The sequence below is a fragment of the Grammomys surdaster genome, unplaced genomic scaffold (genome assembly GCF_004785775.1).
Source record: "Grammomys surdaster isolate TR1022 unplaced genomic scaffold, NIH_TR_1.0 721, whole genome shotgun sequence".
In the NCBI taxonomy this organism is placed as follows: domain Eukaryota; kingdom Metazoa; phylum Chordata; class Mammalia; order Rodentia; family Muridae; genus Grammomys; species Grammomys surdaster.
Window position 1 is genome coordinate 1,834,847 of NW_021605140.1, and position 14,799 is coordinate 1,849,645.

The following is a 14,799-nucleotide window of genomic DNA, read 5'->3' on the forward strand; positions in this document are numbered from 1 at the left end:
CTCTCTCTCTCTCTCTCTCTCTCTCTCTCTCTCTCTCTCTCTCTCTCAGAGGTTTAGCAGAAGGATTTCAGGACAGTCCACACACTAAACTACAGCACCAAATCAAGCATATCCACTAATGATATCAAAGCTCATTTTCTTAGCTATTATAACTTCATTGTATTCCCAGAGTTAAACAAAATTTGGTGGCCAGAGAGATGTGCTGTTTACTTAGATCACATGTTCTGCCTTACTCACTGAAAAGGAAATGTTTTCTGTGTTGACAGAAAACCTATTAGTGCCATCACACAATGCTGATTCCTCCCAATCTTCACAGTGAACACTCTAAAGGATGTTTATCTGTTAGTGTATGTATGTGGTGTATGTACATTTGTGGAGGTATGTTCATATGTATGTGGTCATATGTGCTCATGTATGTGTATGCATGTAGAGGCCAAAGGTCATTTCTGGGTATCTTCTAAGATTGCTCAACATCTTACATATTGGAGCAGGATCTTCTGTTGTACCAAGAGCTGGCTGTTTGGCTTGTATAGCTTGTCAGCATGCTCTGCAGATTTGCTGGCTCCACCTCCTCTCTGGACTGGGATTTACTGATGCTTTACATGGTTTCTGTGAAGCCAAACTCAACAACAGACACAGAAGATACAGAGCCATGCCCAGAGCCCCTAAAGTTTTCTTATGGATTATGAAATCTAACAAAATGATACACAGAATACTCAGGAATTCAACTGTTTCTGAGACAGTCTACATAAAGGAGATTTATTTATAGTCAATACAGTCACAATTATGAGTATTTGACATTAGTAAAAAGAAAGTGAATGGTTGAGAGTTCCAGTAACTGTGTCAAATACAGTCACTTCATTTTTTATAAGCTATTGGACATACATATACAGTCAAAAAAAAAAAAAACCCTTTAACTGTGTGGTCAAAAAAGCCACACCTGGCACTTTAACTGAAAAGGAGAACCGGAAGGTTGACCCTCAAGAGTCAGCCTTCAACCAGCCATTTCTGGATTGCTCCTACTGGCTTTTGTGTTTGTTATCTGTGTTATTAGTATTTCTTAGGGATATTGTACTTTAGACTAAATACAATTGTGGACAGTTAAGATACATCTTAATTTTTACCCAATAACTTACAAAATTATAATTTGTGGCTTAAATATTTATATATAATCAACTTAAAGTTTTAAATAGGGAAAATAAACAGTAAAAACACAAGTTAAGACAAACCAAATAAAATAGCTACCTTCTGCCTAAAACAACTGGAAATAATTTCTAGAGATATTTTTTTAAAAAGGGGGAGGAGGAAGAAGAGAAGGGGGAAGAAGAGGAAGAGGAAGAGGGGGAGGAGGAGGAGGAGGAGGAAAAAAAAAACAAAACCCAGCGCTAAGGGATCACTCCTACTGGGGGCAGCAGTGTGGACTGACACCAAACATTTCGGGAACTAGCATGGCAATACATGTCAAAGCCACAAAACATTAACTCTAATTTTAGAGTTACCCTGCTCACCACCCTTTCACCCCACAGTGATGCATCCTGGGGGAGTGGTCACAACTTTCCCAGTAGCAGCTGTGTGAGTGTGTGTGTGTGTCCGGGGAGGCTACGCTGGAGCAGAGCCTCAGAGCTGCAAGGAAGAACTCAGGTCACACACCGTTGCCACAAACAGGATCAAGACAGCCAGAAAAACCACAAAGAACAAAACATAAGAAAAGCAGAATATACAACTTCAGAAACACAAATAACGTGAGGGAAAAGCTCAGAAAGAAAGAAAGAAAGATCTAAGAACAACACCACTTAAGTGGGGAGAAAAGCACAATACAAGAAGACAATGATGAGGGAACACGGTTAGGAAAAAACAGGAAAGCAAAAATGAGTTCAACTGCCCCAAATAAAACCCGGTGAAAGGGCCACACAGCTCCGAGCTCAGAACACAGAACTGAGTAAGGGAGCAATTCACACAGCACCACGGAGAAACCAGGCATAGCGGCCTGAGCCTGTAGCTCCTGCCGTGGGGATCAAGACAGGAGAGTCACTGGGACCTGCTGGTCAGCCAGTCCAGTCAATGCTGAGTTTCAAGTTCAGTAAGAGACCTTGTCTTAAGGAAATACAGCAGAAGTAATGGAGCAGGATGCCTGGTGGCCTCCTCTCACCTCTGCACAAGCATGCACAGGTACGTAATGTGTGCATGTGTGCACACACCTCACATCTTCAATAAAGTAAATAAAAAATGCAAATCCAAGCAGCCTACTTTCAACTCACATGAAGTTCCAGACAGAAGAGGCAAAGGGATTAGAGATTAAAATGTTTAATCATAAATGTCAACGTTTAAAGGTTTGTCTTCATCATAACAACAATAACTACATCCTAGAGCTGGCATGAGGGCAGAAGTCTGCTCTGTGTGCCTCTAGGCAATGCTCCATTCTCCCTCCTGCTGGCTGTCCTCCCAGCCCACAGACAGCCTGGTGGAGCAGTGACAACTTCCCCAGTCCTAGCCCTCAGCCTGTCTGTGAGGGGAGCCCCTCCGAGCTGCATGGGAAGAACTCACAAAATAGGTACCAAATACCATCTGAACAACTGAGTACGTAACAAGTGAACATGGGGTTATGTCTATATTTTAAAACGGTACAAAAGTGTTTGTGCTAGTCCTGGGACGGGAAAACACACTTGAGTTTCTATATCGCCATACTATTTCCAGTAACAAGCTAACCATGCTTTGGGGTGGTTATGTAAACCAGGCTGGCCTGGAATTAGACCCTGCCTCTGCCTCTAAGTGCTGAATTAAGGATGTGCGCCTCCATAACCAGCTCTATTTATGCTTTTGTCTGAAGCTTTTTGTTTTCCTGGAGAGAATGAAGGCTCAGCATGCCTCTATATGCAGCAGCCACTGATAGGCAACACTGATTTCTCTTTAGGAAGACGCTGCAGTTGGTTCAGCCCTACAAGAAAAGCAGTTATCTGAGTCTCTGGCCCTGGGACCTGTCTGTGGCAGTTAGGCAGCTGAGCCACACACATTCTGCCAGTCCTTCCTTAGCTGGCAAGGACCTAAGCATGGAAGATGGGTTGGGGCAGGAAGTAACAGCCAGGCATTTGCTACCCTGTTGGGGACTTCTGTTGTTCATCTTTCTCCATTACACCAGACCAAATGTTTGTTAATACGACCCTGTCTGAAGTTCTCTTCTAATTCTGTCTCCACTCCCCTTTTTCCTCATGCTGCACCGTGGGCTGAAGAGTTAGTCCTCACACTCTGCTTCCTTGCTCTGTACACGCCACAGGTCCCATCACCAGGCCGCTGCTGTTTGGACCTCACTCATCATCTGCTTATCAGACAACCTGGCTGGTTAAATGAAAGACAGTCCCTGGCAAAGGCCGGGTTCTGCAGAGAACTGTAGCTACAGTCTGACGGCCTTCCAAGTGGTTGAAGTCAGAGGGTCTGGTAACAATCGGCTTGTAACAATGTAGTATTTACATAAGGAGAGCAATTCCAAAAATCCTTAAGTCACAACTTCTGCAGTGTCTGAGAGGGTGACTCAAAGCCATCCCCGTGCAGGCAGAAAACAGCTGCTGAGACTCGTGGAAAGTCCTGAGAAAGACTGAGAACAGGGGTAAATGATGCAATCAATGCAACTGAATGTAACTTCTGGAAAGACCTTTATGAGGCTCCTGATAACTGGGGCATATCAAAAGCCACACTAATAAGGCAGAATAGAAAAACAAGTTGAATAAAGAAGCAAATGTGTATTATATTGAAGGTTGAATATTTGAATATTAAATTTAACTATAGGTCTTGAGATAGTAAGTTTACATATATTAAATAAAATATGTACACAAATATACCTGCCATCAGAAGGTGAGAATTAGATAAAGAGAAAATAACTTTATTGGCCTCAAATTCTAAAATAAATTCTTCATATGGTATTTTCTACATAGGAAATGGGCTATTTCCATTTTATTTCACATTTTTATTGCCAAAGAAACAGTTTTTGTATGAGTGGATCTAAAGGGTGGCTTTGAATAAGGTCCAGTGTCTGAGCTGGTGGGGACTTTTGATGCCCATATTGATCTTAAAGCATATGGAAGAGTGCGTGCCCTTTTAGCACCCCGTAACCTCTGAGCTGTGATGGCTTGGGCACCACAAGAACTCAAATGCTCTGTGGGCATAAACGATGTGATAAATAACAAATGACAAGTGTCAAGAGGCTGAGGAATCATAGCCAAGGAAGGAGAGGACACTTGCTTCCAAAGGCGCAATGTTAACGCTTTACTTATGCAGGTGGTGTGGAAGCCTTAATCAGATATAAAGATGGCAGACAGTAGGGTACAGGGCACCTGTCTGTATAAGCAGCTACTTGGAAGGCTGAGGCAGGAGTGTCACTTGGGCCCAAGAGTTCAAGGCTAGCATGCCAACACAGTGAAGAACCTCCTTGTGTAAAAGGTCACCAAACCGTGAAGTTTACATCTACAGGATAACAATGTTCATAAAAAACAATGTAAAACCAAAGTGATTACAACTTAATCAGCTGAAGATGATAAATATTACACATAATATTGATTGAAGGCTGTGCTTCAGTAAAGGTAATAATAATAAATTATATTTATCATATAAGATACATAATAACTATCACCACCACCCTGGAGACAGGCACTGTGGAGTCAGGGACACATTAAAGAACTGAGTGGAACGAAGACCCAAAAGGGGTGAAGTGACAGCCACACCAGGGTTGCCACAGCCTTGGTGCTATGAGTAAACTCTTGACCACGCTATACTCTTTCCACAGAGAGACTGCAGGGCAGAGCTAAGGGTAGGCAAAGATCTGACAGAGTCAACGTCACATGTAAGAATTACAATACAGAATTGTTTTTTAATTCTATTTTATGCCATCACATTAACTTTACACGTACAGTCATGCTGTAAGGGATTGAATTTCTGCTTCACGTTATTACTTAGTCATCATTTGTGGGACATTATTAATATGTGACAAACAACTAGAACATTCCAAGGTGTGCAGCCCAAATGGTGCCCTAAGAGCACGCACCACACCTTTTCCTGAACTGACTTCATGGATTAACCGCTTTTCACTGTTCCGAGCACCAGGCTGACAGGTGCCACTGGGACAAGCTGGCCATCTCTTTGTTATCCATGCTTTCTGCTCCCACCAGCTGGACTTCATGCTGGACCAGAATTCACTGCATCTTCCAGGAGCTGCGGAAGCCAACTGACGTATTACTTTATGAAGCTGACTAAATGAGCAGAAAAGACAATTATAGTTTCTATGAAAACTAAACTGACGGCTTCAGAAAGACTGGAAAGTCACTAAGAAGAAAGCCGTGGGCTAGACGTGACAGCTAGGGAATCAGTGGGAATCACCAATCAGACTCAGTGCCAGAGGCCACTCCTAGTGTCCACCAGGGACACCAGGCAGCACTAGAAGCAGAGCCAGTGACGGGAAAGCACTTGGACCCACAGCAGCTATGTCTACACATGTCTACGTAAGATAGGTATACTTTTAACAATTCTCTGCTTTAATCAGTACTTCCAACTAGGCAGTGGCATGGACACCAGCTATAACCAGGTTACTTTCTATGCTGCAACCTACCAACTGCTGTACTGGGGGCTTCTGAATTTAGGAGGTGCTATGAATCTGTAAGTCGGTCTATGTTGGAATCTAGGTATTCAAATTTTCATTCCATACCTTTGAAAGATAAAAATACCTAAAAGAAGGCTCCCCTTTCTTGTCATCTTGCATAACAGACATGAGGGAACAGTGAAAGAGAACAAAGGAGCTTCACCACGGACTATCACCTAAGCCTAGAACTTTCCTTTGGAAAATATGATTAGTAACGTATCACCTCCCTCATGAGCACTAAGAGTTAGAAACAAAAAACTGTCATTTCAAAGGCTTAGCATAGTGCCCGGTTCACAAGTGCTGAAAAGTGTTCATGACGAATATTATTACATTGAACAGTGAGGAAAAAAAATACTAGTGTATAAATAAGATAAAGTGTGTTCCCTTGCATGTTAGACTCAAAGTTGGTGGCAATGACAGGTGGAACAAGATGGCTTCTCAGGGATGCGTGAACACGTCAAGAAAGCTTGGAAAACTTCTGAGGCAATACAGAGCAAGAGCTCTCAATTAGAGGCAAACAACCCCCAGTATCAGATATATTTTAGTCTGTGTTCACTGGTCTGGAGGAGCAAGGAGAAAACTCAGTGGCCTCTAGGATGTAGAGAGGTCAAGGATGCTGATCTTATAGGCTCAGGAGTGTCCATCTTTACAAAGAACCATCAGTCCCTAAATGCGAAGTCGGTGAGTTTGAGGAACCCTCTGCTCTCATATGCAAATGAAGATAAAGACAATTTCTAAAATCTAATCTCCAGAAAAATCACTTTAAAAATGAAACTGGGATTTCCATTCTATTGATTCCAGAAGCCACGCTGTAGACACTTGGGTATAAGAGAGAAGAGTGTTTGGTGGTAAGACATAATTCTTTTACCAGAGAACTTTCAATGGAGTCTATCCTTCAATAATCTTAAAAACACTGAGATTCTAGAGTGAGCAATCTCCTAAAGACAGCAGGAGAATAAATCTAAGTGATGTTTCCAACACTGCCACAGTAGTGTATTGTAATCACAACCTCACTGGAGAAGATGCAAAACAAAGCAAAAAGCTTCCCAGCACAGGCCGCTCCACCTGGCTGCAGAGAATGCTGGACTACCCCAGGAACCGTTGTACATAGTGACCATCATGCTTCTAGTTGGGTGCCTGCATGACAGACATAGTCCTCAATTTTAATGCTACTCAAAAAATACTAGAAAATTGATAAGGCATTTGATAACTGCTTTTCTTAAAAGTACAAAATAAGATGACACAATCTTAGGTACACACACACATACACACACACACACTTACTTTAGCCTACCATCTCCAAGAAAGACTAGAAAAGAAGCCATAATACACTAAGTGTTCAAGGTATTTCTCCACTTTAGTGCCTTTCCTATTCAAATTGAAGGCCTACGCTCAAGTCTTGCCTGAGACTCACTGGCTCTGAAATTTTAATCAAATAATGAGATTTGTTTTTACCAGTGGTCCTGTGAAAGGAACAGAAATGTATTATAACTTTGATAAAAAGACTCGGGAGGCAAAGAAAAGTACTAAAAATTAGAGAACAGCATTGAAATCGTGTTGTAATTAAAAGAAGCTGTATCTAACAGATTTTAACTTTACATATTTGTCCCTAAAGATGATATAGCAAGTCAACAAAAAGGTTTAATTTTACTCACTAAATCAAATAGGTTTTAACTTTTAAAAGATACACTAATATTTAATTTTATGACATTTCAATATCTAAAAGGGGATAAGAACATCCATGAAATGCAAAGAAATGAATCACAACCAAGAGTCTACTAAAACACTTTATCATCAAGAAAGACAAAGAGTCATAGGTGTCTCAGGTCATTGCTAAAACACTCTCTCTTTCTCTCTCTCTCTCTCTCTCTCTCTCTCTCTCTCTCTCTCTCCATATATATGTGTGTGTGTGTTTGTGTGTGTGTCTGTGTGTCTGTGTCTGTGTGTGTCTGTGTGTGTCTCTGTGTGTATAGATATAGATAAATATGTACATGTCTTTTTTTTCCCCACGAATAGAGCAAAATAAAAAAATAAAGCTAAAACTCAGCATTCACTCACCCTTCTGGTAGAAGAACTTCCTGTAATAGTATGCACCAAGATCCACGTGTTCCACAGTGTACCTTTTCACTCTGTCTAGGTGCAGCATCAAGCTTTCCTTGGGCACTTCGAGAACCGCCACGCCCGCGTTTGTGCAGTGAGTGCTGAGGGCAGACTCAAAGGAGGTGCTCTCACACCCACTGAATGAGCCAGAATTTGACTTGGACAGGCTGATTTTCCTCTCACCTTCTCCCCCGATCTCATTCCGAAAATACGGACAGCTCATGACCAGTTCATTGCTCTTGTCATCTCCTTGGTCCATGCCAAGGCTTCCTTTGGAATTGAGGTCCTCTGTGCTGCCCATAGGAGAGCTGAAGCTGGCTGAGTGAGACAAAGGTCCCGAGACCAAGGACGCCACAGCAGCCGCTGAAGCTCCTGTCGTGGTATTTCTCCTCTTAATTACATTATGCCTGTTCATAATGGCTTCATTCAAGTCAAACAATATGCTCTGGACATCATAGTGGGCAAAGCACTTTGGACACGTCCAGGGCCTCACAGAATCTTCCGATCTGTTGTCTTCAAGGTCTGAGGACTTTCCGAGTTCTTCACCTTTGGCATTGCGTAATTTACGAAAAATGGACGAGTCTCCAGTTTCAGACTTAGAGCGTCGCTTGAGTGGTTTTTCCCTTTCCTTGAAAAGCCTGAGGTTCTCTCTCTGTGAGATGGGTCCATCGATCACATCCAAGGAGAAACCAGAACCCTTGCCCCCACCAGTGATGAGGAAGTCACTGAGTTTGGTTGGAGTTGGACCTCGGTCAGATCTGTCATCTTTATAGCCCTTTAACAAATCAAAGAAGCTTTCTCCGGATGTTCCCTGCTTGTCGATTGAAGATGTGCTACCATATTCCCTGTGCAATGATGGCCCCGACTTGTAGGTTGGGGAGATACATTCATCGAAGCTGTCCACATCAAGCTCACTGATGGTGATGTCACTGTTGCTGCGCTGCCGGATTCTGCGAAGGGCTTTCCTGGGGGAACTGGGGTAGGCTTCAGGCATGAGGAATCTGGAGTCCATGCTCTCCGCTGGCCCTGTCTTGTTCTTCAGGGTGTTCTGTATGCTCTTTAGCATGGCTGAGTCATTGGAATTGAGGCTAACAGAACTTCCCTGACTCACAGGACTGCCTTTGGAGGACAGGCTCTCAAGGCAACTTGAGGTTTCTATTTCCTGGCTTGAACGGCTGGATTCTTTTACAGTTTCCTTCCTTGGAGGCCAATCGGCAATTCTTGCCCTAACCCCCATCTTGGGGACCCCGGGGGTTGAGGTTATATGATGAGGGCCTTCACTTCGAGGGGGCCCCACTGCAGCCATGACTGATGATCCTAAGCTGCCATTTTGTGAGCGGAATCGACGCATGTAGAAATCATCACTGTGAACTTTGGGGGTGCCGTCTGCGCTGACAACAGAGGCTCTGTCAGCGGTGACAGGCCTTTCCGTCTGCGACCTCTTCAAGCTGGTCATGTTGAAAAAGGCGATCACTTAAATCCCTGCAGAAAGGATCGCCATGCTTGCATTTTAAATGTGCACTTCTGCTTTAGAGAATGGCTTCCAGAAAATACAGCAGTCGTGTTGAGATCTTAGGCCTTTTCATTTAAAAGGTTAAATAATTCCATGTTTTCAGACCACTGAGAACCCGGATCTTCCAAACATTGTAATCCACAACAGTTCCTGTGCTTCACTCTAACAGAAGGCTTCCTTCAGGAAAGACTGAAGAGAACTTGCAGCACTGGGGCTATGGTCGCCATAATTCCATGTTTCCCCTAAAGAGAAGAGGACAGCCTGAAATTAGCACTTGACAAATATACCTAAAATAAATATGCATCAGCCAAAACCAGGCACACGAAAAGGAGACTCAATACTGAATTGTGGCACATGAATCCAAAATCCCCATTTTTAATAAAGCAGATATGAAAAGAAAAAAACAGTTAATAGAACCCATCAATTACACTGAAAGAAGGGCTAAGAATACTTCTGTTTAGCTGAATTGCTTCCTAAGCTGGGAGGGAGGTACAGACTTCTGCACCCATGACCTATAATAATGTAGACATCATGCCACTGTGCTGACCAGAAGTTTGAGACCAGACCAACCTAACCAGATGATTAGAGCGATGCAGGGGAGCATTCTGAAAACACTAAAAACTGAACAAGATTTTATTGATTATGCTACAACACGTACTTTTTAAAACCTTTCATTTTTCAAATCGATACTTCTTTCCCTACAAAAGCTTGTCATAGTCAGCAAGTGCAAATACACACAGTACACAGCAAAGCGTTGTTTCTTGGAGCCAGCACCCCCCCCACACCTTCTTACTTACCCACATGAAGAACACTGCAGAAGGAGCCCAGCACTCACAGCCACCTTCCCCAAGCTCTCCTGACTTTCATCTACTCTCAGAGCTGGGAGTCTGTTCGCTAATTCACAAAATGCCTGCATTTCCTTAAGCAGAGCAGCCTCCTCCACCCCATCAGTGCTCATTTATGACGCCGACAACGAGGATGACAGAAACAAAATACTGCTCAGGGTAGCTGGCTCCATGTCCTCCATCAGATTACAGAGAACTGTTACCATCCTTCCCGGGTGACGGACAGGAAGAAGAACTTCCTCATGAGCTCGTCAGGCAGGAGGCAGCAGGCACAGAGCCTGAGCACAGAAGCCTGCATGGGTGCGTACATCCTGAAGAGAGAGGCAGAGGATCCTTTTCCAGCATTCCACAAATTACACAAGAGGTGGCCTTTAGATTCTTGCCAGATACATGTTTGGAAAGATGCTGCTGAACCAGCACCGAGCTGACAGGACAGCATTGTTAACAGATCACGCTCTGACACTGAGGAGGACCGCACACTGCATGCTGCACTCAATGGTAACAAGCACTTACTTCCACAATAATTAAGCATCTCGCTAGTCGGCTTCCTGCCTCCAAGGCAGCCGGCTTTCATTTCTCCAGCAGCACGCAGAATCAGTTTAGGAGACTCGTTGCTATTTAAAGCTAGAACATTTAGGGGTGTTTCAAAAATGCTCCCTGCCTGCAGGCTGCAAGGCTCTTACAGGGTAGGTCTGGTCAGCCGGTCAGATAAATGCCCATTGTTTTCCCCTACACTCCTCTGCCCTGTGTTTTGTGAAAAGGACAATGGATTTGCACTGCTATCTAATTAAATCTGGCGTTTGAGCTTTCTAGATACTTCTACAGTTAGACCATTATGATTTCCTTTACATTCCAGAACTTTACATGCTGCTCTTTCAACTGCAAGCCTTTAAACACAACACAGAGCTAACTGTTGCTTACAGCAGCTTACAGCAGCAGCCAGGCAGGGCCAGCACGTGTGGCCACAGCTGTGGTTCAAGAAGTATCGCTTATAAAATGGAAGGCAGCTAATCACTGGACCAATGTGAGCACCTGCTCTGCTTAAACAACAAAGAGTAGAACTCAATAAAGTAGCTTTCAAGGAAATAATGAACTAGCATAAAGAATCCTTATACTAGAAAAAAGTAATTCTTTAAAGTCAGATGTTTTCAATATTCTCACTGACTTACGAAAACCCAAATAAACCATCTTCCATTCCATTTCTATGACATTCATCCTCGAAACTACCAGTCCTCTCATGACCACAGCTCATTCCTGCCACTTTTCAATTCCTCTTAGAAACTCACTTACCAGCCGGGCAGGGTGGCTCACACCTTTAGTCCCAGCACTTGGGAGGCAGAGGCAGGCGGATTTCTGAGTTTGAGGATACCCTGGTCTATGACTGAGTTCCAGGACAGCCAGGGTTACACAGAGAAACCCTGTCTCGAAAAACCAAACCAAACCAAACTGATTTACAAGAGCCAACCTTTCCTCAACCCTTTGTTTTGAGGCAGGGTCCTGGCTACCCTTCAACGCCAGGCCCTTTGCCTCAGCTTTCCCCAGGTGCTTAGATTATAAGCAATTTCCACCAAACTCTGCTTGCAAACCTTTAGGAGTACACTAAAGCTAGAACCAAGGCACAGTAAAGAAATCCAACCTGCAAACATCCATGTCCACCATCAATAGTTTCTTTTCTAAATCATTTCATGTTCTTATTTTTTAAAGATTACTTGTGCAAATGAATGTTTGCCTGAACACACAGACACAGACACACACACAGACACACACACACACACACACACACACACAGACACACACACACATGGCATGAGTCCTAGAAAGCATGAGATTCCTTGAAAGTACAGACACAGAGAGCTGAGAGCTTCCACATGGGTGCTGAGAACCAAACCCAGGTCCTCTGTAAGAATAAGTATTCTTAACCATTGAGCTATCTCTCCAGCCTCTCTTGCTATGGTTTAACACATTCTTAATATGAAAATTTCTTAGCAATTTAGTCTTATTATGATAACTCTTTTTATTTCAAAATATAGATGAGCACACGGGGAGAGAGGACAGGGTTTGACAGCTCAAAGCTGAGGATGTGAACTGTGTTAAATAATAACATTCTCTTCACACCCACCCCTTCCTCACTCTTCCTTGCTCCCTCCCACCTTCTTTATTTATTTGCAACATCAACTCCCTTTGAGATACGTTATAAGTTTTGGCCACGGATGAGCAATATAGAAATAAAGATGCTTACAAAGCTACCAGCTAAAAAGGCTGTCTCTCCATGCAGATGCAGAACACTGCACCTGTTCCCCATGAGTGGGTCGAGATAGCAAACATGCTGACAATCACTAGGAAGCAAACATCACCAGACCTGGCCAGACACCGTCAGATACAGACAGATGCACTAGAGTTAAGACAGGGGAGCACTATGGCAGCAGACCACTGAACCTGCACGTGTGGAAAGAACAGGCATCATAAGCATTTCCTTCTCATGTTTAATTTCACAGCACTCCATATTGTGTGCTTCCACAAGGACCCATGTAGCGAGTCTCCTAATCCCAGGCGGCAGTCCAGAGCTCAGCTCCACCAGGGGAAAGTCTCCATCACCTCAGATCCTCCCTCTGCTGATAACACCTTCTGCTGATACCCAGAAGACATGCTCCATTCTCTTCTAAGTAATTCCTAGCAAGCCCATCTTCTTGTCTAAGCATGGTCATAAACCTGGTACTAGAAATACTTAAGGAAAGAAATCTTTTCTTCAAGGGAAGCTCAGGTGTAGGTAGGGGAGGCAGATGGTAAAAAGATGAAGTGTGATACAGGACATGACAAGGTATAGGCCACACCTCCTCCCTGTACTTTCCAGTCTAACTCTGAGGTCCTTCATAACACAAACTGGTTCCTGGAGTATCTTAACTAGACCACAGCAGGTCAGCCATTCAGAATACCAAGTCCCTAATAGTAATAAAAGTAGCTCACACACACAAGGTAAAAAACAGGCCTCTCTTCTCTCTGCTCGACATTTGCTATCTTGTTTTTTCCTGTGCATGCATGTAATGTGACGTGTGCATATCATATGTGAGTGGACACATGTGTGCAGGTGCATATGCTCGTGTACCTGTGCAGGCCAGAGGCTGGTACTGAGAGCCTTCCTCCCTTGTTCACCCCTTAACTCTCTTAGGCTCTCATCTGAATCCATAGCTTGCCTGTGTGACTGCGTTTGCTAACTTACATACTGGAATCATAAGTGAGCTGCCATGTTCACTGGGCATTTACATGGGTTCTGGGATCTGACCTGGAGTCCTCACAAGTCCTCACACTTGGATAGCAAGCATCTATCTTATCCCTTGAGACCTCTCCCCATCTGTCTAGTCAGTGTCATTTAAGAGCTAGTGAACTTGCCAGGCGGTGTGGGCTAACACCTTTAATCCAGCACTTGAGAGTCAGAGGCAAGTGGTTCTCTGAGTGAGTTCCAGGGCAGTCAGAGCTACACAGAGAAACTCTGCCTCAAAACAAACACAAACAAACAAACAAACAACAACAAAAACAAACCTAGTGAATCTGATTTGCTTTTGTTCCCACTTTTCACACTGCCCGTTGTAACAGGCGTTACTATGAAGAGGAACAGCAAGTGCTTTAGGAGGAGGTCAAAGGCACAGGTGCAACAGAATAAAAGCGTCACTGTGGACAGCAGGCACTGGATCAGCTCGGCTCTGCTGGGGTAGGCAGCATGTACGGAGACAAGTACTATAGCAATACTAGACTAGACAGGGTGTTCGACTGACCTGGACTTAACTAACTACCTCTCTGCTGTGAGCTCTAGATTTCTGGCCATGACATTTGCTATCATTCTTTGTAATTTCTAAAATAAATTACTACCAAGCAGAGAAATAAATGAACGGTGAAGAGGGACAGTATAGATCTCAACTAAATAAACAGAAGAGCACGAAAACTTTCTCTGTGTCCAGGGCATGAAGGTAAGCCTAGAGGTTCTAACAGAAAATGTACAATGGGCAGGTGATGGAGACTGCAGCAGACCAGCGAAGTAAAGAAGGGCCTTCCGTGTTCCGGCATGCACTTTACACTCGTCAATGCTACTGACTGAATGGGTGATGGTCAAATATGACCCAGTGATCTCCAGTACAATCTAGGGAAGAGTGAGAAACAACACGGGGTAGATGCTCAGCAGGACATTCCTGTCAGGGTTCCCCCAACTGTGCTCAAGTCTAGTTATTTATCCACAGAAGATTCTAGAACCAAGTAAGGCAGGAATACTGTGACCTCTCTTAGGATATCATCATCCATAAACATTGCTGAAACTTAGAGATTTATAGGTTAAAAGTCACCATTGATTCTATCTAAACCAACAGATTTTTCTTCTTTGCTTTTTTTTTGTTGTTGGTGGTGGTGCGACAGGGTCTTATACAGCCCAGCCTGTCTTAAAAATTACTCTGTGGCTGAGGCTGAACTTGAACTCAGGATTATTCTTCCTCTGCCTCCCATGTGTTGAGATTATGGGTATTATGTTACCACATTTGGTTCTAAGAAGCTTCTTAACTAATTTAATCACAGACTCATCATTACCTTGTGTGTTCTGTGGAACATACTGAAGCATAAAGCAGGCTGGTGTTTCAGAAGAATACAGGGTGAAGAAAACTGAAGACACATTTTGCACTTAGCCATGTTTCTCTCTCTCTCTCTCTCTCTCTCTCTCTCTCTCTCTCTCTCTCTCT

General features: G+C 43.5%; 1 protein-coding gene across 3 annotated transcripts in view; it reads right to left on the reverse strand.

Annotated features, from left to right (window-relative positions):
* Nucleotides 1-14,799, reverse strand: part of Sipa1l1 (signal induced proliferation associated 1 like 1) — a 198,361-nt gene that overhangs the window by 93,893 nt on the left and 89,669 nt on the right. For all 3 annotated transcript variants that reach the window (XM_028782145.1, XM_028782144.1, XM_028782143.1), the window contains exon 4: nt 7,682-9,478. In XM_028782145.1, coding sequence (XP_028637978.1) covers nt 7,682-9,179 — 1,498 coding nt within the window. In that variant the 5' untranslated portion in view covers nt 9,180-9,478. The remainder of the gene's footprint in view (nt 1-7,681; nt 9,479-14,799) is intronic.